Source organism: Kogia breviceps, chromosome 16 (assembly GCF_026419965.1).
Source record: "Kogia breviceps isolate mKogBre1 chromosome 16, mKogBre1 haplotype 1, whole genome shotgun sequence".
Classification (NCBI taxonomy): Eukaryota; Metazoa; Chordata; class Mammalia; order Artiodactyla; family Physeteridae; genus Kogia; species Kogia breviceps.
In genome coordinates this window covers 14,377,851-14,404,528 of record NC_081325.1, presented here as the reverse complement: position 1 = coordinate 14,404,528, position 26,678 = coordinate 14,377,851, and the positions used below count along the sequence as shown (strand labels likewise).

General features: G+C 35.5%; 1 protein-coding gene across 3 annotated transcripts in view; it reads left to right on the top strand.

Annotated features, from left to right (window-relative positions):
* Window positions 1-26,678, top strand: part of TRPC4 (transient receptor potential cation channel subfamily C member 4) — a 174,715-nt gene that overhangs the window by 61,932 nt on the left and 86,105 nt on the right. For all 3 annotated transcript variants that reach the window (XM_059042126.2, XM_067016902.1, XM_067016903.1), the window contains one exon: window positions 22,399-22,917. In XM_059042126.2, coding sequence (XP_058898109.1) covers window positions 22,399-22,917 — 519 coding nt within the window. The remainder of the gene's footprint in view (window positions 1-22,398; window positions 22,918-26,678) is intronic.

The window sequence follows — 26,678 nt, the reverse complement described above, 5'->3', positions numbered from 1 at the left end:
GGGAAGAGATGCTGACTTCTAGTCCTGTTCAACACTTGCTAACAGGACAAGCCTCTGAAAATCATTCTGAGCCTTGGTTTTCTTGGCTATTAATTGGAATCATAGAATTAATTTACTTCTTAATGTCTGGTGGTAAAATTCTGTAAAAGTGTTTTATAAGATGACATGTAATAACATAATATACTGTTATTAATGTTTTATGCCATATTCTCTGCTTTCCCATTGACAAACAAATATATGAATAATACAATATACACTGAAAAGAAGTTCAGCACTGGCAATTTACCTTTTTAAGTGCATGACTTCATTTTCATTTGAAAAATCCCCTTACTGGAAATAGAAACCCTGTTCAGGGAGAGCAAAGGAGAATTTAACTGTTTACCTTTTCCTTTCCATCTCAGTGCACGTAGGGGATTTAAAAACTAATTTCTGTAGATGTTCTAGTGCAATTTGTGACTTTAGAAACAGTACCTATTATGTGATTAGGAAATCAAAGGGTGAAATAGGAGATTGGCATTAGCAGGTTAATGCAAATATATATCCAAATTAAAATATACCCTGCTGACTAAAAATAAAGGGCAGTTTTTAGTTGATATGGGTGCTAATAAATATATCCCTGGCTAGTGGGCAGAGATAAAGTTTACTTTTATGTCTTACATTCATCTGATTTTCCTCACTGGACTTCAGAACAAGTAATTTACCTTCTACAGTCCCATGAACTTCATACGGTCCCTATTAAATGCCATATATGCTAAGACAGCCTATCTGTTCTAGTCTTTAGAGCTGCCCCTTGCAGAATGAAAACATTTCAGCTTCCTCAGTAGTTAAACACTTGAGGTTACCCCTTTCTATTTGCTTTTGTTACATCCTGGATATTGACAGTAAATGAAACTAAATAAATGTATAATAACCATAATCTTGGTTACTATCAAAATTCAGAGAGTATGAGAGTAAAAGCAAGAGCAAGAGAGAATTATAGTAAAGTATTAAAAATGTTCTCCCCCCAAAATACTTATCCTATTCTGAGACATAGTTAGATAAATCATCAATTATACTTTCTTTATATCTGGATGTAAAATATCAATAGGAAAGATGTTTATAATATTGTCTAGATCCACCATTAATATGAAAAAGCTGAAAATTATCCCCAAATATGACCTTTATAATGTAGAAATCAATATAAAGTAATTTTTATTAAAAAGTACTTTGAAAGTCTAAAAATTAAATTGAGTCTTATTATTCCACAGCAGGGAATTTAAATCCTATTACAACATAGAGCCTGGATTGCCTTTAGTCAGTTGGCAATTGGCAATCATGAGACATCTGAATAATTCTGCCCTAAATGGAAGAATTTTTAAAAGACGGACTATGTTACACTGTTAATATGATGAAGTGGATTAAGATAACAGGTCATTCTGACTCATAAAATAATACACACTGACATTTTCTTCTTCTTGAAGACCAGCAAATTATAGACAAGTAATTCTCCTGAACCATGTTCTCTGTTCTTTCCTCTCAGCATATCACACTTATTATGAAAGTAAAAGTAATCATCATCATCATTAAATATGTTTGGAACCGACAAGAGCAAAAAGCTTTTAGCTCCTTTGAAACTCAAGTGAAAAAAAGTACAAAAAACAATCTCAAGCATTAGAGCTCCATACAGTGAGGCATTTCCATGCCACAATAAGAAAATACAAGACAGGGCCCTTATTCTCTGTTTGTGGACAGGGAAGGAGTGAGATATAGTGAAAAGAGTCGAGAGAGAAAGATGTGGCTATAAATCCTATTTTATAATCTCAGGCAAAATTATTTGAGCCTTTTGAGCTTCAACTTTCTCAGAAATAAGAGGGGGATGAGAGTCCCTGCTTGCCAAGTTGTTGTAAAGATTGGATAGTTAACACACTAATGTGACTGACATCAAAAGAGCTCAGTAAATGCAAATCCCTCCACCTTGATGTCATTTGAGTATTTTACATGTATTCAATACAATTTAATTAAAAATACATATGTGCATTGAAGAAGCTAAAAATTCCTCAGAGCAAATGCATTGTGAAGTGTTACTGCTGGTGTGAAGAGTGAGTTTATGTTAGAATAAGAGAGACGGAAACTAGCCTTTCAAATGTGAGCTTTGGTGAAAAGATTTCTGGGTGTCATTTTTATTAAATACCCCCCAATCCATTATAAATGTTGTGATTAAATCTAAAAATAATAACTTGATGTCTTAGTAAGCAGTATATCAATTGAACTTCATTAATTGTAATAATTTAAAAATTATTCATTGAGGAAAAATGATGTCATTCAACAATTGTAATTCATTGAATAGATACGGTGTTAATATAATTAGGAATTTTTAAAAATACATATTATGATTAGAATGTCTCAAAACTGTTTTTAAAATGTCCTTTCAACCTATTATATCTACTTCTGCTCTGATTAGATATAAAGTGAGTAAAGTTTTTATTGCTTTAATATCTGAAACACAAGAAAGTGAGGATTGAAGTAATGTAGAATTTTAAATGGTCTTTTCAAGAACCAATTTTCAAGCATTTAGAAGGAAAGAATATTGTCATTTTTATTACCACAATTTATTCTTTATGCAATAATTTTCTGGCTCAAGTAATATCTAGATATATCAGTATTCCAAGTCTCTAATGTTTGGATCAGGTATTAGAAACATTTGACAGTAATTCCCAACTGTGAGTTTTGAGCATGTAAGAGCTGATTTATAGAATCTAGCCTTCTCAGAGAATGCTCAAACCCACCCAGAAAGAGTGGGTGGTTTTGGGAGGGTAAGAGAAATTCATAATTACAAATGTACCAAATGGATGCATAACGTCTCTTCCCTTAAATGAGATGATGGTGGATGAGTAGGGTGGGTTTAAGTCTGAACATCCCCATCACATGTGTAACATAATTGCAACATTTCTTTTTCACTTCTGGACTCTCCCAGGGAAAAGTATATAGATACAGGCTTAATTTTTAAGCACCACTGGTACTGTCAGGTAAAAATGTGAATTTTTAGTACATTAATATCTTGATGAATAAAGTATAAATTAGAAATAATTATGCATTTATTCAGACCTTACTATGTGTATTTCCCACTGTCCAAAATATCAGAGAATCCTAAACTAGTAGTATATTGTAATTTCCCTCAAAAACAATACATAATTTGAAAAAGTAAATAGGTTGAGGTGCATTGTAAATTTCTATTAGATGTTACCATCGTGGTGGTAGGTCAAAGGATAGTAATAAAAATTGTTTATAATAATTGAGCATTATAGTGTGCCAGGCATTCTCTTAAGACCATTCTACATTGTTATCTCATTTAAACCTCATAACAATCTTTGTAATAAGTTCTTTATTATAGCCATTTAAAAAATAAAAAGTTAACTTAACCAAAGCCACCATCACTAACTAAGGATTTAAACTGTTTCCTCCCCTCCAGCAACCAATATGGACTCTACAAACAATTGCAGACTGCATACTTGCTGACGTTAAAACCAGCTTTAGAATCTTCAACAATTGTTGAAGCAGTCGTTATTAAATGATAGGGTTTAAATGAGGAGTAATGCATGAGTACATGAGTAGGGAATACAACAAACTTGTTTCTTTTGACTGCCTGGTATGTATTTTCACATTTATTTAATGGATTCCTCCCAGTTACACTGAACTGTTATAGATAAGGAAATTGAAGCTCAGAAAAAGTGAATAACTTGCCCAAGGGAGATTTGAGTGTAGGCCTCTCTGTTTTCACGGACTTTACTCTTCCTTTGTCAAACTGCCTGGTTACTTTGGCCATGAGATGTCTGGCACTCTCAGCCCTTCAGAACATGCCACCTCCTAAGAGCAAAACTTGGTCCTGGAGCAGCATAGAAAGATCTCTCCAGGTCCTTGACTCCTGGGGACCATCCTGAAATTCCTTCAGCCAGAGGCTCCTGACCAAATCTTTTAGTACTTTATATATATATTTTCAGATATGTAAAACTTTATTTTTATTTTTTTTAATTTAACATCTTTATTGGAGTATAATTGCTTTACAGTGGTGTGTTAGTTTCTGCTGTATAACAAAGTGAATCAGCTCTACATATACTTATATCGTCATATCCCCTCCTTCTTGCGTCTCTCTCCCACCCTCCCTATCCCACCCCTCTAGGTGGTCACAAAGCACCGAGCTGATCTCCCTGTGCTATGCGGCTGCTTCCCACTAGCTATCTGTTTTACATTTGGTAGTGTATATATGTCCATGCCACTCTGACTCATTTAACAAAACTGGTTATCTGATTCCCTCAACTTCTCCTAGAAAACAACTGGCAGCGATAAGGACACGCTGGTGGCACACTGAGAAAATACTAGGAAGAGGGAGGTGATTACAGGTCAAGCCACATGCATTTCAATATTGTCCTGTGGTTGAGTCTGACACAGAGGTTGGGGAACTCAGAGAGGACCTGACGGCTGAGACTCTGCAGAGATAGACCCACCCTCCCAGACTGGAGGAGACTATTTTGCAAACAACACGAATCTTTTTCCTATTTATATGTGAGATCAATTATGAAGCCCTGATTGAATTAAACATCTCTCTTTGCTACCATCATATCCTGTACACCTCTTAGAATATTATGTTGAAAGTATGTAAATATGTATCACTTTCCCCTACTTTGTGAACCTCACAATACCAACAAGTGTATGTGTGTGTGTATGTGTGTGTGTGTGTGTGTGTGTGTGTGTGTGTGTATGTACACCCTCCATATCTGTGGGTTCTGCATCATCCTTGGATTCATCCAATGGCAGATAGAAAATATTCCTCCCCACAAATTCCAGAAAGTTCCCAGAAGCAAAACTTAAATTGGCCTTGCACTGGAAACTATTTACATAGAATTTACATTGTATTACAACTATTTACATATCATTTACATTATATTAGGTATTAGAAGTCATCTAGAGATGATTTAAAGTATATAGGAGGATGTGCATAGGTTATATGCAAATACTATACCATTTTATATGACGGACTTGAGCATCCTCGTATTTTGGAATCCAGGGCAGGGGTCCTGGAACCAATCCTCTACAGATACCGAGGGACACATATACACACACAGATACACGCAAATATGTCTACACACACATATGTGCACGCACACAGGCTTGTGCAAGCACACACACCCCTTCATAATAAAAATAATGGAAAATGGGGGCTTCCCTGGTGGCGCAGTGGTTGAGAGTCCGCCTGCTGATGCAGTGGACATGGGTTCGTGCCCCGGTCCGGGAGGATCCCACGTGCCACAGAGTGGCTGGGCCCGTGAGCCATGGCCGCTGAACCTGCACGTCTGGAGCCTGTGCTCCGCAATGGGAGAGACAATAACAGTGAGAGGCCCGCGTACCGCAAAAAAATAAATAAATAAAATAATAATAATTATTATTATAATGGAAAAAGAACTGCTTTTCTTAAAATCATAGGTAGTTTCTTAGGTTTGAAAGAGATTCTAAAGGTCATCTGGGACAAACACACATACAGTGTTTACTATCTGTGCCAAGCACGAGCAATATCGAATCACTATATTATTCTCTTTTTTTTCACTTTCAAATGATTTTAATGCTCACACAGATCAGCCTGATTCAGTATGGAAGGGCATGAATACCAGGAGGTGAAGGTCATTAGATGCCATTGGAGGCCTGTCACAAATACATGGTAAAATATTACCATTAGTGATCTGGATATTGGGATGAAGTGCGTGCTTTTCTTTTTTGTGCTTTTCTGTCCTTTCTAAAATCTCTACAATGAACATATATTATTTTTAAATCAGAGAAGAATATGTGTCTCTATCTATATACATATCTTTATGTATATTTAGGGACAGGCGCATTTATCTTGGAGAAACTGGTTATTTATGTCATCATCCACACTGACAGACCCAGTAAATGTAGAAACACTATATTATTCTTAGTATAGAATCACTGGCTTCCGCTCCTTCAAGCCCACTGGAGCAGAGCAGCAAGGAGAACAACTCAAGATGAAGAGACAGAAGTCTCCTAGAGAGTGGTTTGGGTGAACAAATCATCAGTAAAGGAATCACGTGTTTTCTCATTTCTTCTCTTTATTCTACTATCTTTAACATTTCCTTGGTTGCCTACTGTGACCAAGATATTGTTAAAATATGATCACATAGTAGACCTTGACCTCAAGGAATCTAATCTAGCAATCAATTGCAACTTCAAGATAAATAAAAGTAACAATATATAAAATGTATACTCATCCATTTTGTTTTTTATACAATATTGATTTTCCATTTGTAATTACATAAATATTTTTGTGGGAATAGGGGACTAGTGCTTAATGTCTAAGAATTATCCATATTAGATTATACAAGACACAAACATTGAAGAAACTTAACATCAGTAAAAGAAAAAAGAGACCAGTACCATCATATTTCTGTGAAATGATAGAAGTGTATAAAAAATATTCAGTAGATTTGGGGAAGTGTAATATGTTGACATATTAGAAGAATTTTTGTACAGAATAATATATATAAAGCATACACTTCACCCTAAATGGAATCAGTATGAAATATATTTGCTTGGCACACATGTAACTATTAGCATTATCAATGAAATGCTTAAAATTAAAAAAAATTTATTTGGTAAGTTAAATATATATTATATGTTGCTAAACAAACTTCTCTTGCATACTTTATCCTAGAGTATCAGAGCCCATTAATCTTTTTTATCATCTGAGGAGCCTTTGATTCTTTTGGTCGAGCCTTAAATTACCAGCTTTAGGAAAGACATTTCAAGTATATTCTATTTAGTGCTTTTCAGCCTAAACTTAATGTTTGACTTGCAGATAGTGTTCATTAATCATATGTTCTAGCACCTATTTTGGATGACTTTTACTTTACTATACCATGTTCTCCTTAACCCAAGTCTACACTGCCTGGTTCTCTCAACTTAAAAGCAAAAACTCAAGTTTAACTTTGTGAAATCAGAGAGCAGTTTGATATCATACTGACCCTACATCCCTCTCCCCCTCCCCCCCCCTCCTGCTTCCCTACCACACACACACATACACACATACACACACACAGACTCCTGGAACCATTACCTTAGAGTTATGAAGAAAGTGAAATTTAGAGAAGTTCAGGAAACTTGCCAAAGATTACTGAGATTATTCATTCTTGAGCCAAGATTAAAATTCACTTTTTTGGTCTAGAACCAAATAGAAATATTTACCATAAACATTACTTGAATTCCAGCCTTATACATTTTGTAGAACAAGGAAGGAATACAGATATAAATAAATGTTTCAAGGTTTAGTTTTGGGTAACAGGAAATGTTTCCTGGTGGAAAAAGATCAGGTTTGGAATCAGACAGATAGGAATCCAAGTCTTAGCTCCACCCCTTACTATATGCATGACCCAGTGGTGATTATTTAACTCAAAACGGAAAACGGTAATGGCTATTTCTCACAGTTCTGATGAGAATTAGAAATTTGAAATACTTCATGTAAAGTGAATGCCTAGTGTATTTACATTTGATTTCGTGTTGTTGTTATTATTATCATTATCATCATTCATTCATTTCAGAACCAACTATGCTAATTTGATCAATGTCTAAGGATTGACATTTGCATCACGATTCTAAGTTGTTGTGATTAGATTTCAAATACGCTGATGCAGACCACAGGAGGCAAACTTGCTGAATTCTGAGGCAAGACCTCCCAAATATCTGCATAATGGTCAAGAGGATTGTGAATCCATGAGAGGTTGGATGGAGCCAGGAAGATTGTCTGTGACCTCAGAGATGTGAAGTTAGGAGAGTGGAAATTGACCAGGCTTCTAAGACTACGGTGCAGTCTAAATACATATAATCTAAACATGTTGTTAATCATCTGATACAATGTAGTTTCATTCTGAATACAGAGAAAGAAAAAGAAAAATCATAAAAGAAAATGATCAGAGATGATCTCAAGGAAGAATAAACAGGTTCCCTTAAGGATAATTTAGGGAGTATGAGTTCAGAAGAGACAAGTCATTTAAATGCAACATTATGAGAAAAAAAGCAAAACATCTCCTTCCATAAGACTCATTTCTTCTAATAAAAATGAGGTAAAGCAGATCAATTGTTTTGACCACACTTAAGGAAAAGACTGCCACCTGGTGAATATTTGAGGCCTTTTAAAATACATTAGTATTAGTTTAAACACCTGGCATGAACTCAAAAATAATAGTCATCCACTTTATAGTATTTTCCTTTAATTTCATTAGATTACAGTTTCTCACACCACCATATTAGCAGAGGTTTTGTAAGGCACCATAAACATCACAGGTTTCCATGAAATTTATCCATTTTTTCCTGGTACAAATGCATCTTTTACAGGTCACCTAATTCAGATGAAATATTACCAAGAAAAAGTAAACAAAAATTTATGAACCACCATGATATACTTCTTTGGATTTCTTCTTTACTTAATTCTATAGCAAAATGACAAAAATAATATCTTGGGATCACTATAATGCTGATACATTCCATTCTTCACAAATCTGATCCAAAAAGTCAGGAGCCGGGGAAAGTCATTTTTCATTCTAGAAGTAGTGCTGTAGTCAGAGTCTGTTTTGATTTTCCCTGGGACTTAGCTTTTTCTGTATATTTTATATGAGGCATGAGAGATAAGGAATTAATCCCCAAAGTTTTCTTCTTCTAGTAGCATGTTGCCACTCCACCTATCCTGGTAGATATTTTTTTTTTTTTTTATAAATTTATTTATTTTATTTATTTATTTCTGGCTGTGTTGGGTCTTCATTGCTGTGCGCGGGCTTTTTTTTTTTTCCTCTAGTTGCTGCAAGTAGGGGCCATTCCTTGCTGTGGTGCGCGGGCTTCTCATTGCGGTGGCTTCTCTTGTTGCGGAGCACGGACTTTAGGCATGCGGGCTTCGGTAATTGTGGCACGTGGGCTCAGTAGTTGTGGCAGGCGGGCTCAGTAGTTGTGACTCACGGGCTGTAGAGCGCAGGCTCAGTAGTTGTGGCACACAGGCTTAGTTGCTCCGTGGCATGTGGGATCTTCCCGGACCAGGGCTTGAACCCGTGTCCCCTGCATTGGCAGGCGGATTCTTAACCACTGCGCCACCAGGGAAGCCCTGGTAGATATTTTTGACACAGTAAAGTGGAGGTTAAGAAGTCTCTTAGCTGGTTGCTACAGAACTTGTAAATTGCTGAAGTCTTTCATTGTTGTAGCTCTAGAATCAAGTTCACAGCTAAAGAAACTCAGTGGAGGAAAGAAAAAAAAACCATGATTCTTTCCCTTCACATGAGTATTTCTCAGCCCCCAGTCAAAAATCTAGGTAATATTTTCCTTATCTGTGGATGGAGGAAAGCCATCATTCCATTCAGAGGACTAAATGCCTATCAGTTTACTTTTGCCGAGAAAGTCCAGCTATGGGGCTGACATGACTTAGCACCTGTCTTTTTTCATTAGTTTCACACTGTCATATCCTCGAATTTTTCCAAGCATTAGTTCAGTGATTTTTATGCAATCTCAGAAGAGAAGTTTTGTGAAACAAGTTATTTCCATGGCACTCCTTAGTTTTAGAGCTATGTATTTATCCTGAAAGACTGTTTTTGTGTCCTTGCCTTTCTTTGATACTTACCAACATAACACATTGTGTGCCAGTGATGGATCATACTGTTATCCTCACTTGCGTTAACTTCCTAATTCTTCTTTATCTTCTTTTTTAAAAATTTTTATTTTATATTGGAGTATAGTTGATTAACAGTGTTGTGTTCGTTTCAGGTGTATAGCAAAGTGATTCAGTTATACAAATACATGTATCTATTACTTTTCAAATTCTTTTCCCATTTAGGTTATTACAGAATATTGAGTAGAGGTCCCTGTGCTACACAGTACGTCCTTGTTGGTTATCTATTTTAAATATAGCAGTGTGTACATGTCAATCCCAAACTCCCAATCTATCCCTCCCCCCTCCTCCCCCCGCCGTATTCATTAAGTAAGTTCTCTAAGTCTGTGAGTCTGTTTCTGTTTTGTAAATGAGTTCATCTGTATCATTTTTTAAAGATTCTGCATATAAGCAGTATCATATGATATTTGTCTTTCTCTGTCTGACTTACTTCACTTAGTATGATAATCTCCAAGTCCATCCATGTTGCTGCTAATGGCATGATTTCATTCTTCTTAATGAAGCCTTTTTACCTTTAATTTTTCCCTTATGTGATTACTTATAAATATAAAAACTTTAATTAGCCGTGGTTGTTGTATTTGGGGTCTTTAAACAACAAAATCTTTTTCACCCTGTTATACTGTGATGGTCTTTGTAGTTCATTTTCTTCTCAAACATGAATACCAGCCTATTCCTTAGGCAGATTTTACCCTTCAAACCAAATAAAATGTTAGTTCTCTTTTCTTCTCCTGGCTACATAATACTACACACATTCTCGGTATTAAGTAACAGTTTGCTGAATAGATGGATAAACATGACAGATTAAAAACCCCCATCAACACTCATGAAAATAAAGCAGGCAAAGAACAATCTGACAAGATAAAATCAAACATCAAGGAGCTTATAGGCATTAGTGAAGGTAGCACTTCTGATTTAGATCATATTCAGAATGAAAACAAAATTCTTAATACCTTCATTATAAAATTTTCTGGGCATATATATTTTTTGAAGTTGGGCCTCTATTTCACCACGATGTTGTGTTATGATTGTAAGTGAAGTATTGCGTTCTGAGAGGCCTCACCTCATCTTAGAAAGTTAAAGTTCCACATGGAGCATGCAGACTTCTTGAAGTAACTGCAGTATTTCCATAAAAGCCTGCAACTGGTAAAAAAATATAAAGCACACTTCCAATTTTGTAGATATTGAGAGAGAGAGAAAGATAAAACCTGTGTATCTGGGTGAGAGAAAGACAATGTATATGTCTCTGGGTAGTTGGATTGAGGGGGAATTTTGCTTTTCCATTTGTACTTTTGATATTTTAAAAATCTTTAGGCAATAAGGGTATATTGCGTTGTTTTGTTTTGTTTTTTTGCGGTACGCGGGCCTCCCACTGTTGTGGCCTCTCCCGTTGCAGAGCACAGGCTCCGGACGCGCAGGCCCAGCGGCCACGGCTCACGGGCCCAGCCGCTCCGCGGCACGTGGGATCTTCCCGGGCCGGGGCACGAACCCGCGTCCCCTGCATCGGCAGGCGGACTCTCAACCACTGCACCACCAGGGAAGCCCCTGTATTGCTTTTGTAATAGGAAAAAGTCAATGCTTGTCTTAAAGATCGTAATGCTCCTGCACATCACAACAGAAAAAGGCAGTGAATGAGAAAGAAGGTATTAAATATATGAGCAGGTTAGGCATAAATACAGAGTAGTTACTGTTATAGTAATCAATGAAAGGGATAAGAATTAGCAATCTTATACCCATTCAGCAGGCCCATTCTTTTAGGGTTCATAAAGGAAATCTAAAATTTTATTTAGTATTCTTAAATTTGATTTCCCATTATTAATAGAAAAATAAAAACCACAATTGTAATAATTGTGTTTTCATTTTTAATATCATAAAAGTAAAGGGTACTTTCTCCTCCTTACATTTATGAATCACTCCAACTCTGGCAAAGTTCTTTCATCATATTAAGGTGACTTGATCCTGTGAGTAAACAGGCAATGCTATTATCGTTAAAAGTGAAGCTGGTGAATGATGTGCTGGCGGCCACACTGAGAGTTAGTGGATGAGCCAAGGTCACCTGACAACTCCGCTTTATCTCCTCTGCTCCTTTAGGGTAACCGATCCAACCTCACACCCACTTCATAACAGCCAGACATTCAGAACACTACCCAGCACAGCCTTACTAACCTGTAGCCTCTAATATCTTCTTAGCCTCAACTGCTGGTTCCATATTTTCAATTTGCATCTCCTCATTCATAGCCTTTTGGATCAGCCTGTTTTTCCATTAGGATACACTATCGATGTAATTCTGCTGCATGTCTCACTGCCAGAAAAGCATCCATATGAAGTTCTTTTTACATCTTCTCTGTTTAATAGGTGCTGTGACAGATAAAAGCACTTTGAGTGAGTTTCAAAGAAACTGATGTACTAACAACAACATGCACTGGAATTTTGCTGTACTGGATTGATGAGACCTTATTCCTATGCTGCCACATTCCCCGTATTTTGAGTGTTCTTCAATCAGAGTGGATTAAGACGTGAGGATTCATGTCATTTGTCCCTACGTTCCTGCCAAACATGCTCCACTCAATTTGGCAGACAAAATCTAGTGCTATATTTCCCATCGTCCTAAGAGTCTCAGGGCACTTGAAAATTACAGGCAAGCTTGCTAATATTTGTTTAAATTTAACATAAAATAAGATCTCTTACTCCATGGAGCCTTGATTGGAACCTCAAATCACAGGACTTGACATAATTATATCAACTTTTATTCATTCATGTAAATCTACATGAATCATGTGCAGCACAGTTTAAACAAATCTATGAAGAAAAATATAAAACAGCAAAAATGAAGGTTTACCTTGGTGTGATTTTTTACTTCTGAAAGATTTGTTTTATTTCAAAATTATCTCTATAATAATTTAACAGCGTGTGTTCCTTTGTGTGTTTAAAATAAAATCAAAAATTGAGAAAGGAATTCATAAAACATAAGACAAAAATTAATAAAAATAATTCTATTTAATTCTCACCGATAAATCAACAAAGGACAATAAGGCAATTATGCAATCTTCTGAATTTTATGCCTCATCTATATAGTGAAACTAGCACCCTTTATTTTTGTTGGAACTGAATCCTTTTGGAAAAGCAACTTAGCAACATTTAGCAAAAGCAAAACCAAAGAAAAGGGTATTCATATTTAACCACCCTTTCATGTATTCAAAATGGAGGTGATTAAGTAACTTACAGTGTATTTTTAATTGAAATATTGCACAATCATCACAATAATATTTTAAAGTTTTAAAATCTATCATGGGATAAATAAATATCAAATAACTGAATTCCATATGGATTAAATAAATAACATTATAATTAATTTAAATATGATGCAAATACTAAATCTCTTTAGCAAGAGTTAGGGTTTTCATGGGGACAAGACTGTCTCAGCTTTATTTAGCTTATACAAAACCCTATACACATGGCTTTCATTCTCAAAGATTGGTGACCTATTTTCAGGAATGAATGTCTGGGCTACACAGAGCAATATTAGGGGAAAAAAAGACTGATAAATTTGCTGAGGTGAAAATAACATTAACAATCTTCATAATAAAAATTTGCATAAAACCTAAAACATGGAAAATATTTGAAATAAATATGATTGATTAAAAAAAGGTAAGTAAATACATTTTTTAAATAACAATGAAGAAAAACAGGTGAGATCTACCATTCAAGGAACATATTATTCCAATCTTTCACAAACATTTCTAATTTTATGAAACTGATACAGACTTGGCATCAAAATCAGAAGAGGACAGTGTGAGAAAGGAAAATTATGGTCCATCAAAAATTAAATGCAAAATCTGAAGCAATTATTAGAAAAATCTATTAATGTAATTCACTTCTTTGACAGGTAAAGGAGAAGGAAATGTATGATTATCTCACTAGATGCCAAAACAATAAAGCATTTGATAAAATGTTTATCCTTACATGTTAAGAAAAAAAAAAAAAACAACAACTAAGCAAACCAAGAATGAAATAGACAAAAAACTTCCCTTAACTTGATTGAGTCTACCCAAAACCTACATCTTATATTATTCTGAATAGTGAAATATTAAAAACATTCATGTTACTATCAATAACAAAATAAAGATTCTCAATATTGTTCTTCCATACAACAATCTACTGGAGGTTCTATTTTGAATAACCAAAAAAGTAAAACTAAAAGATATAAAGACTAGAAGAAATAAAAAACATATTCAGCTAATTTGTCTAGATAAAACCAAAATGTAATCTACATATTATTATAATTAATTAGAAAGTTTATGCAAGTCATGGCATGAAACATTAATCTAGAAAACTGTCCTTCCATTAAATTGGCCAAATACTCTAATCATACTCATGCTTCAGGATCTTTGCACTTGCCGTTCTCTCTTCCAGGAATGCTCTGCCCTTAGATGTAAGCTTAGCTTGCTCTCTAAATTTCCTCAGCCTTCTATTCGAATGTCATCATAGCAGTGAGACTTCCCTGTCACCCAACATAGGGCATCAGCCTCTCCTTGCCTCTGACACTCTTTTTTTTTTTTTTTTGTGGTACGCGGGCCTCTCGCTTCTGTGGCCTCTCCCGTTGCGGAGCACAGGCTCTGGACGCGCAGGCTCAGCGGCCATGGCTCACGGGCCCAGCCGCTCCGCGGCACGTGGGATCTTCCTGGACCGGGGCACGAACCCGCGTCCCCTGCATCGGCAGGAGGACTCCCAACCACTGCGCTACCAGGGAAGCCCCTCTGACACTCTTTATCTCCTCTTCCTCCACTGTACTTTTCTCCATGGCCTTTACTGTTTGAGATTTCTTCATTCATTGATTTATGCATCCCCTTGTTCATTCATGTTGTGCTTTCCCTCCCCTCTCTTTCTAGAATGCAATTAGAATAAAGGTGAGGATTTTGTCTGTTCTGTTCACTGCTGTATTCCCCAAACTTGGAAGAGTGACTGGCATAAAATGGGTGCCCCAAAGTATTACTGAATAGCTGGAGGCTGGAAGAATAAAAATGGACACATATAGACTGTAATTAACATGAGAACAGCCCACCTTCAGGGAGTACATATATGCCGAATGAGAAGAACACTGGGCTTAAGTTTGATCCCTAAAGAAACAGTGTTCAAGGGATGAATAGGAGAAGGGTCCCCAGTGAGTGAGACTGAGAAAAAGCAACCAGAGAAAGTGATGCTGATAGTGATGCTGATAATTATAGTAATTACACTAGTTTTTGTTTCATCAAACATTATGTACTGATACAAAACACTTTCATATTAATTATTATTCTGTATTACTTTTTGAATCCTTAAAAAAACCCCATGAGGTAAAGACTATAATAACTCCATTTTATAGATGAGAAAATTGAAGTTTAGGGGGTTAAATAATGTTTCCAAAGCTACAAACCATTAGTAGGACAGCCAGGATTTGAGTCAATACACTACCCAGTTATGGAAGTCAAAGGACTGGTGACTTTCAAAAAAAAGGGACAGGGATAAACACTGTCAAGTGAAACTAAAATTAGAATCTCTGATCAGAATTTGTGTAATTCTTTTAAAATTAAGTATACACTTGGCCCATTGAGCTACATTCTCTACCAATAAAAGATTTCACTTGGATATCATTTAATAGATTCTCCTTCAATGTAACAGATATAAAGAGAGACAGAGTTTTAAAAATAAAAGTGATGTCTGTGAACTAAACGATCTGGGAGTCAATGATAGCAATCCTCTCAGTATTTTAGTGATTAAACCTAGCCAAAGCTGGTGGTGATTTAAAGTTGCTCTTTGTTTGATGTCGCCCTAGGAGTCGAAATAGATTTCTCCAGTTCTTTATCCAAGATGCAAATGATATTTAATAGCTATTATTTATGGTATATCTATAGCAGTATACAACAGAGTCTATGCCATTTTAGGAGATACACAGTTTAGATTTTCAGTCATGAAAAGTACACGTTCCAAGCTCTGACATCTACACTGATGAAACTGGCCCACCAGGAAATAATTGTCCTACTTTTCACATGAATCAAGCACTATAATTGGGATTGTGTTTATGTGAGGAGAAGCAAATCAATCTGGCAAAACTGAACAAGACTGTTTTATGCTTTCTCCTAACCATCTTAGGCTTGTCACATAACACAAGGCCCTTCCTGTTATTTAGTGATTTGTAGATACCACATGTTTCATGTTGCCCTGCAACATGAAATCTTCACTGCAGCCCTATGTGTATTAACTTTGTGAAGCCTTTGATATATATTTCTCCAGTTCTTATTCCACAAGGAGAAATATCTTGAATGAATGTCCAGATTTCAAAATGGGAAACTGGAAATGTGGAGAAGTTAACTGGCTTTGTCATTCTCACGCAACTGAAAATGGTTGAGGCGGGATGTAAAGCTCACTCTTGATGCCTGAGCTATTTCCAGGACCTCACAGCTGCCTTACTTACAAGACATATAGTTTGTTGATGAAGAATTTAGACCCAGGAGTCAAGCTGCATGGATTTCTGTGTGACCATGGGCAAACTATTGCACTTCTCTAAGGCCTATTCTGTTTGTCAAAAGAGGATTACAGTAACACCTAATTCCAAAAATGATTTTGAAGATTAACTAAGATGTGGCATGGAAAGCTCCTAGCACGGGGCATGGCACATGATAAGTGCTTCATACATGTTAGTTGTTACTTGTGTCACTGTAATCAGACTCCAAGCATATTTGTATTAACAGTATCACCGAGTTGAAATGATTTTTGCCAGATCCTTGTTCATTTGGTTCAAGTGTGCTTCATAGTTCAACAATAAATCTGTTATCCACGTTATTGTAGAAGTATATTCACTATGTGCGTCCTACACCTATTCAAATCAATACAAACTATATCTGTTTGCTGGTATTTTTAATTCAAAGTAGACTTGAAATAGGCTTACCATAAAAATATATAATCAATGCAATTTAAAATGAATATTAACTTTAAAAAAGTAGAAATAGTTATTAATGTTACATTATTTAAATTTATATACTGGATGTATCACTGACCAAAGCTTGGGTAAAGTTATTGTAAATAGTTTGCATGAGAGCACTTAAAGGAGATAAGAGAATCGTAAATTGTATAATCTGCAGTCTCATTCTTCACTTTTCCCACAAAGTCCTCTTTTTATTTTATTTTTTTTTACAAACTCCTCTTTTAAAAAAATTGATATTTATCTCTTCTTGCAAAAAGCTAATAACAATACCTCCCTTTTCCCCTGCCTCCATTTAAAGAAAAAAATGCCAGGTTAATGACACTCCAATTTTACTAAAGGGCATCATAGAAATCATAAGGTTTGAGTTGGGTCTTGAAGGTTTGGTAGAATTTGATAAGTGGGAGGGAATAGGCAGACGTCAACAACAAGAAAACTATGAATGGAAAGTTTGACACTGAAATGATTGGGCCATGGGACGCCTGTCAGGGTGGAGTACAATTTAGATTTGAATACACAGGGTGGGACATGATTATAGAGGTCTTTGTTTATCAAATAAAGTAGTTAAGATATAATTAGGTAATACCACGGACAGTCTCTGATATAAAGTTAACTAATGTTTAAAGAACCTAAAATAAGGAGGCTTTATGTAAATAACTATGCTACAACTCTCCAACAGGGCAAAATGAGACCTCAGGGGCAACCCTCCAAATTGATACATACAGCATGCATTTGAGTTCAAATATTCAATAGCATCATAATATTTCATGTAGAGATATTCCACAATTTGTTCAACCTTTCTCTTTTGAAAAACATTCAGGTGATACCCAAGTTTCTATCATGACAAACAATGATGATATAAATGCATAGTCTCAAGGTGCCTGATTTTCTGTAGGAAGCGTTCCCTAAGACTATGGTGCTTAGAATTTATGTAAGTGCCAGAAACTTTCCAGCAAGGCTGTTATAATTTGCATTCCTCTTGCTTTTGATGAATGTGGGTGCATCAGCTCCTTAAATTTGGCAAAATAATTGTAGTTCATTATTATTTTATATTTCCTTTCCCTGTCTATTAATGAGAAAGATCATTCATGTTCCTGACCTTTTTTTCTTCCAGTTTTATTGAGATAAAATTGACATACAGCACCGTATACGTTTATGATAACGTTTAGCATAATTATTTGACTTACGTAATCGTGAAATGATGATCACAATCCATCACCTCATACAGACACAAAATAAAAGAAGAAAATATTCTTCCTTCTGATGACAGTTCTTAGGATTTGCTCTCTTAACAACTTTCATATATAACATGCAACAGTGACAATTATATTTATCATGTTGTACATTACATCGCTAGTACTTATTTATCTTGTAACTGGAAGGTTGTACCTTTTGACTGTCTTAATCTATTTCCCCCTCCTCCTACCCCCTACCTCTGGTAACAAGAAATCTGATCTCTTTTTCCATAGGTTTGTTGTTGGTTTTTGTTTGTTTGTTTTTAAGTATAATTGACTTACAACCTTATGTTAGTTCTTGGTTCACAACACAGTGACGGATGTTTCTAACATTATAAAATGATGACCATTATAAGTCTACTTACCATCTGTCACCATACAAAGCTATTACATTATAATTGACTGTATTCCCCATGCTGTACATTTCATCCCTGTGATTCAGTTATTTTGTAACTTATATTATATTTGTGCCTCTCAATTTCCCTCACCAATTTCCCTCACCCCTGACCCTCTTGCCTCTGGCAATCACTTGTTCATACTTTCGGTATCTGTGACTCTGTTTCTGTTTTGTTATGTTTGTTCATTCGTTTTGTTTTGATTTTCTTCTGTGAAAATCTTGGGTCATTCTACTTGAGAACTGTAAAACCAAATATGTCGTTTTTCCATATTCTGTGTTTCCAATCTTGCTTTAAGAGTTCTCCCCAACCCTTGGGCTACACAACTATTTTTAAAAATTCTTTTTCTAAACTGGTGTTGCTTTCTGTTTTTACATTTAAATATTTACTCCATCTCAAATTTATTGTTATGAAACGAGATACGCACTAATTTTGTTTGTTTGGGGTAGAAAATTGTTTCAATAAATGAACCACTATTTCCAATTGAATAGAAATTATACTTTTTCACATATCAAGTTCCCATATAAAATAAGAAGTAATTCTGGGGACTTCCCTGGTGGCACAGTGGTTAAGCATCCGCCTGCCAATACAGGGGACATGGGTTCGAGTCCTGGTCCGGGAAGATCCCACATGACCCAGAGCAACTAAGCCTGTGCACCACAACTATTGAGCCTGCGCTCTAAAGCCTGTGCTCCACAACAAGAGAAGCCACCGCAATGAGAAGCCTGCGCACCACAACGAAGAGTAGTCCCCGCTCGCCGTAACTAGAGAAAGCCCGCGTGCAGCAACGAAGACCAAACACAGCCAAAAATAAATAAATATATATATTTTTTAAACGAAGAAGTAATTCTGGTCAAAATTCTATTCAACTGATCCCATATTTCTTGCTATATATTCTTGGACCATAGCCTTCATATCATAATTTTTGAAACACTTGGTTATATATTCCTCCATATAAACTAATAAAATAGTTTTATCAAGTTTTAAACAAAACAACATAAGTAAAAAAGATTCTGAATAAAATGCACATATTTATTTTGAGACAATCAACATAATTAAGATATTAGGTCATCTTATTCAGAACATAATATTGTATTTTCCCCATATTTTGGATTTTTGTGCAAGTTCATGTATGAGTATATATGTATGTGTGTGTATGTGCATGTTTATGAAAATATCAAGTTCTAAATAACTGATGTTAAATTAATTTTTAAATATAACTCTAAGTTGAAACTCCCCTATGTTGGTTTGAATTAGAAGGTAGTCTGGGTGATTGAGAGAGGTAAATTTGATAGTCATAATCCTGAGTTTCAAAAGATGTAGGTTTCAATACATTACATAAAAACATTAAAGTTAAAAAGCAAGATGAAACTGAAGATTTTAACAAATTTTTTTTGAAGTACTTGAAAAAAAATTCTCATAAATTTTCACTTACTGTGCTATCAACTGGAGTATAAAAATAGTTTGTGAGTCATAGAAATTTCATGTTACAGGGGATAACCTCTTTCATATAACAGAAATATTAAGGGACTTTCACAAGATAATATAACTAATTGAGTACAGCCAGATTAGAATATGGATCTATTTAATCTTAATAATTTAGGGTACATCAAATAATATTATATAAGTAAATTTCTTTTACTCAGTTTATACAAGCCAGTTTAATAAATGCTGAATGCAAGGGAATGAATTGTTTCAAATTGGTTGAATGTCACTCCAGGATGAGTTTCTCTTCTAGAAATGTATACTTCAGGATTAATAGTTCAAAAATGTATATGTTAGTCATAAAGAGACATTTCTATATTTGGGTAAGATGTCACATATGCCTCAGACTGGTGCCGAGTCATTTCAAGGTAAAGCATTTGGTTGGATTTGAGAAAAGCTATCAGTTTATGGGTTAATAGTTAATCACTTAAACTGATTAATGGGTGTTAATTAGCGTATGTGTAGGTCAGTCATTGTGAATGCTATGTGACATGAAAATGATTCAGTTAATAATGTAACTAATATTATGATAAGGTTGAGAAAAAGACGTTGAACAAATACTCATTCATAAATCTTAGACAGAAGAAAAGCCACAGGAAACTTCCAGCTATGCAACATAAGAAACAGGGACATGAATTTGGTCTCCAGATCCTCTTTTAACTGCCTCTTATACTTAGTTGTAGATTACTGGGTCAACTGTATAATTCAATCAGTTGGAATTTGTTAAACGGTGAAGTGTGTTGCTTGTTTACGAGTAATGTGAGTATAATTTTCATGCCTGTATGTTTGCCTGGGTGTAGTGTTTTTATGTCTGTAGAGTCTACTTCAGCTAAAATAAGTCAAGCATAGTGTGATTTTTATCTACAGGGTTACCCTCATGATCTTCGTATCTATCCTTAAATATGCCAAATGGCAAATTTGAAAAATTTGGAAAAATACAATATTTCTATCAAAACCAATTTTAGGTAATAGCTACCAAGCACTTCTAGTGACCTATTTATTTATTTTAATGTTAGAAAAATATGCTTTTCACTTGTAATGTTGGGACCACAAAAGGAAAGAGGGAGAGTTGCATATTGAAGATATTGAATAAAGAGAAGCACAGGATGGAGACAGAAAATAGACTTGTGACTCAAGCATGAAAAAGAGGGAGCAAGCCCATTTTCTGCATTTTCTAGATGTTTCTGAGATCAAATGCCTTATATCTTAGACTTCTTTAAATTTCTGAGTATTTAGTAGATAGCAAAGTGGCTACTCAATGGATAAATTTCTCAGCTGTGGGAGCTCAGCAAACATCAGTCTATCAGCTTGCTGCCCTCTTCCTGTCTTCAATATCACCATCTTCCAAGGCAAGAGGTAGTGTGGATGGCACTCTCATCTTTCCAATGAAGTCAGTAAGAAGTGGCCTTTTATCAATTGTTATTCATAGCCAGCTAACAGACCGAAAAGAGGGGAAAGTTCATTGGCTCTTATTTGATTTAGGACTTCTCTGAAAGTCCCCTTTCAGGGCAACATTTTGCAAATGTGCCATTAGCCCATGGCCATTCTGTGATGGAACTTTGAATTGTTTAGTTCTGTTGACCAGCTTTCCCTCCCAGAAAAGTAGACGTTAAAGAAAGTGAAATCTGAACTGGAAGGTATCTCAGGGCATCTGGACTAGACCTCTCTTATTTTCTGATATCTTTGCTTCGAACTGTTCTAATCCATGCTTGTTCTCCCTCACACCCCCAGCACCGCTTGATGGGTCACATGCACAGCCTCTCCTTGCCATTGCTACAACCCGCGTTCAGACTGCACTCGTTACCAGGCTCCGTTATCTGCCTCTACCCATCTACTTAATTCAATCATCAAAATATGCTGGCGTGATGTTAATACTTCAGAATTACTCCATCACTCTCCTGGTTCAATTCTATGACTCCACCAATGTCTACAAAACAATATGATTCAAAACCTTCCTTCATCTTGCCCTGAGCTACACTGAGGCATTTTATGATTATTTATCTCTATATGATTTATCCCATACTCTAAAGAAAGTATTTGCTATGAATCCATTTTTCTTATTTTCTTCTTGTTGTCATTTTTCAGGCAACTTTTCTACATTGCTAGTTCCAACCAATCTTAAGTTTAAATTCCTCCTAAAATCCTTTTCTAATTCTAGCAAGTAAAAATAATGTCTTCTCTAAATTCATTTCCCTTTTGCTTTATTCATACTCTCCTTAGGGAATTTACTAATTTTTTACGCTAAAACCATTTGCACAGTATTATACTGTGTGTGTGTTATGCAGGTTTGTGGCTTTGCGGGCACATGAACCATATTTTTAGGACTAAGGAGAATAATTATGATTATCCTCAGAGAAGTATAAAAGGCCTTAGACAAATTCAATACCCAACCCTGATAATAAATAATGAATAATCCAATTAAAAATGATTGTTTAACAAGTTGAATGGTGTAAATAAATAGATGGATAGATAGATTGATAGATAAATAACTGGGAATACCAAGTATCTATCTCCCCTGCAAAAAATCCCAAAACCTGGCAAAAGACTTATGAATCTTGTTTAACATTGCTATAGCGCATTGTTTAAATTCACAGGCTTGAGCAAATGCGTTACTACTTACCTTTGCTTTCTTCTTTCTAGGTGCCTCCCATACTCCTTGATAAGCAGTTCTCTGAATTCACTCCAGACATTACACCCATCATTTTGGCAGCCCATACAAATAATTACGAGATAATAAAACTTTTGGTTCAGAAAGGCGTCTCGGTGCCCAGACCCCACGAGGTCCGTTGTAACTGCGTCGAATGCGTGTCCAGCTCGGATGTGGACAGTCTCCGCCACTCCCGCTCCAGACTCAACATCTACAAGGCCCTGGCCAGCCCCTCTCTCATCGCCCTGTCCAGTGAAGACCCCTTTCTCACAGCCTTTCAGTTAAGTTGGGAGCTCCAGGAACTAAGTAAGGTGGAAAATGAATTCAAGTCAGAGTATGAGGAGCTGTCACGACAGTGCAAACAATTTGCTAAGGACCTACTGGATCAGACAAGAAGTTCTCGCGAGCTGGAAATCATTCTTAATTACCGCGATGACAACAGTCTCCTAGAAGAACAAAGTGGAAATGATCTCGCGAGACTCAAATTGGCCATTAAGTACCGTCAGAAAGAGGTGAGTTTTGCCAGACTTTATCCATCAAAATGCCACAGAATTTAAATGGCAGTGAGGGAAATTGGTACTCCAAAATTAGGTTGGGGGTTCAAAGCATTTTCTGTTTAACTGTAAGTGGATGATATTTATTGTTTGCCAGATTAAAGATGATGAAACGCATTGAAGAGTGGCGGTAAGTAGGTTAATAATTAGTGATGGGGCTTCCCTGGTGGCGCAGTGGTTGAGAATCCGCCTGCTGATGCAGGGGACACGGGTTCGTGCCCCGGTCCGGGAAGATCCCACATGCCGCGGAGCAGCTGGGCCCGTGAGCCATGGCTGCTGAGCCTGCGCGTCCGGAGCCTGTGCTCCGCAATGGGAGACGCCACAACAGTGAGAGGCCCCCGTACCACAAAAAAAAAATAATAATAATAATAATAATAATTAGTGATGGTTTTTGACATCTGTGTTAAAATGTACACATTTAATGGTGTATGATGGTAAAACTAATGAATTTTAGAATCTCTGCACTAAGAGTTCTGGTTCTGCCATTTATAAGTTTTGCTACTTTAGAGGGTCACACATATCTCTTTGAGTTTCGGTTTTCATATCTGCTTAATGGACTTTATATTTGATTATATATATATTTCTTTATACATATAAAATATTTTACTCACAGATTTGTAAGAAGTGTAAAATGAGTGGATGTGTGAGAAGGCTCTTAGTAAATTATAAGGTATGATTCTAATAAAATACATTATTAGAAGTTATTAATAAAGGAAAGCCTTTAGTCCAACAGCAGATGAAAATACTAAAACTTCATGTCTGGCTTAGTTTCTTGATTTATCGGGAATGAGAAGTTAAGAAGTCAGTTGCAATTTGCAGAAGAGTAATAAAGTTTTCATTAGATTTCCATGGATTTGAACATTAAATAAGGAAAATTCAGATCTATTACACTTATCACCTAGTGTAATTGCTTTTTGTTTCCATCACTGATTTTGAGTACGTTCTCAAAAATCTATTTACTTCTACCTCCAGAAAATATTGGTTTTCTTTTCATTGGTGAATTATAGTAATTGTTCTAGAACAAAAGTTGGAAAAAACTATGTATGTAATATAAGATAAAAAAGAAAGAGAAAAAGAAACTTCTGAAAAAAAGTATTCTTTTTTTAACTTGGCCCTAAATATTCTACATTAGCACTGGCTGCTTTATCTATTGCTACTTACTAAATACTTAAGATTGAAGGTGCCTGAATTTGCTTCTTTGAGTTTTTCCTGTAGTTCTTTGGCCAGTTGTCATGGGAGTCTAAAAGTAATTAACAATCTTTTCCCTGAACAACAAAGGAAACAGCTTCTTCCCTGTGCATTCCCACTGATTCTAAAAATCACATGTACTAGTATCAACTCTTTTTTTAGGGTATCATGTTTAGGACTCAGGGCTCTTTTTTGTTTTAAGGGAATAGAATAATTTTAATATGCAACTAGAAGAAACTGATGAAAAATTTCACATGATTAAAGATTGTAAAATACTAAATATGAAACTTACAAATACACCAGATAGATTTAATTGATATTTATAGGACATTCCATCCAAAAAACAGCAGATTACACTTTCTTCTCAAGTGCACATGGAACATTCTCCAGGGTAGATCACATCTTGGGTCACAAATCAAGCCTCAGTAAATTTAAGAAAATTGAAATCATATCAAGCATCTTGTCTGACCACAACGCTATGAGATTAGAAATGAATTACAGGGGAGAAAACACAAACATATGGAGGCTAGACAATATGTTACTAAATAGCCAAAAGATCACTGAAGAAATCAAAGAGGAAGTCAAAAAATACCTAGAAACAAATGACAATGAAAACACTACAATCCAAAGCCTACGGGATGCAGCAAAAGCAGTTCTAAGAAGGAAGTTTATAGCTATATAAGCCTACCTCAAGAAACAAGAAAAATCTCAAATAAACAATCTAACCTTACACCTGAAGGAACTAGAGAAAGAACAAACAAAACCCAAAGTTAGCAGAAGGAAAGAAATCATAAAGATCAGAGAAGAAATAAATGAAATAGAAACAAAGAAAATAATAGCAAAGATCAATAAAACTAAAACCTGGTTCTTTGAGAAGATAAACAAAATTGATAAACCATTAGCCAGACTCATCAAGAAAAAGAGGGATAAGACTCAAATCAATAAAGTTAGAAATGAAAAGGGAGAAGTTACAACAGACACCACAGAAATACAAAGCATCCTAAGAGACTACTACAAGCATCACTATGCCAATAGAATGGACAACCTGGAAGAAATGGACAAATTCTAAGAAATGCACAACCTTCCAAGACTGAGCCAGGAAGAAGTAGAAAATATGAACAGACCAATCACAAGTAATGAAATTGAAACTGTGATAAAAATCTTCCAACAAACAAAAGTCCAGGACCAGATGGCTTCACAGGTGAATTCCATCAAACATTTAGAGAAGAGCTAATACCCATCCTTCTCAAACTCTTCCAAAAAATTGCAGAGGGAGGAACACTCCCAAACTCATTCTATGAGGCCACCATCACCCTGATACCAAAACCAGACAAAGATACTACAAAAAAAGAAAATTACAGACCAATATCACTGATGAATATAGATGCAAAAATCCTCAACAAAATACTAGCCAACAGAATCCAACAACACATTAAAAGGATCATACACACACAAAAAAAAAGAAAGAAACTTACAAGTAATTGCATTCATTAGAACTGATAAAACATTACATATACATTGTTCTCTGTTTTGTTCTTGAGCCACTAAAAATGTTCATTCCTACTGAACATTTTTTTCTTTGCTTAGATTCTTTTGTATATTTTAGGAATATACAAAATGAACTCCACTTCAAAGCCTATTGAACAAAAGCCACAAATTTAGTCCCTAGCTAGATATGTCAGAAGCAAAGGAATAGAAAGCATTTGATAATTTCTAACACTTCTTTCAAGATGCTTATACTTTTTGCTCATATGAAGTTTGGGAATTGGAAGGTGATAGAACCTAACATTGCAGCAGGGTGAAGGAAGGCTAAAAACATATAACATGTAATAAGAAAATAAGAATTTGTAATGTCTTTTAAAAGATACATTTTTAAAAGACCCTGCCTTTGCATTTTCTATTTTAATCTTTTGCGATTATATTGGAGAAAAAAAATTAAAATTCATAGAGTGTTGTTATGGAGTATCTTTCATTCAGTATTAAAGAGCATATTTCCCTGGAGTTGACAGTTTTTCCAGAGCAAAGTAATGTTGGATGGCTAATAGCATTATAAAATCGAGAATAAGATTTTACTTTCATATAAATTCTTTGAAATCATAGGTTGTGTTTTATGAAACATATTCCTAAATTATTCAGAAATGATTGATTTCAAAATATTTAAGATCTTCTAGTAGGATCGTGTGTCTTAAATGAAACTCTGCTTTAACATAAATGTCTTGCCTTGTTACCATTTAACCACAAGTTTTCCTTATTTCAGTCTACAAAAGATGGTCCATCTCTTACATTTTTGGAATACCTTTCCATTAATCTTCACACGGCTGAGTCCTGCTCAGTCTTTAAAGTTCATCTCAGGTCTCTGCTCCTCCAGGGAGATTCCATGAAGCAATTCCCCTCCATACAGTCTCTGGGATAAATGCCTTCATTATGCACATTCTAGATCATATTGTATTGCTGCATTTCACTTGCCTTCTCTAGGCTGTGAATGTCAGGAACACATTTGTCTCATTCACTAGTCCTTCCTCAGTACGTGA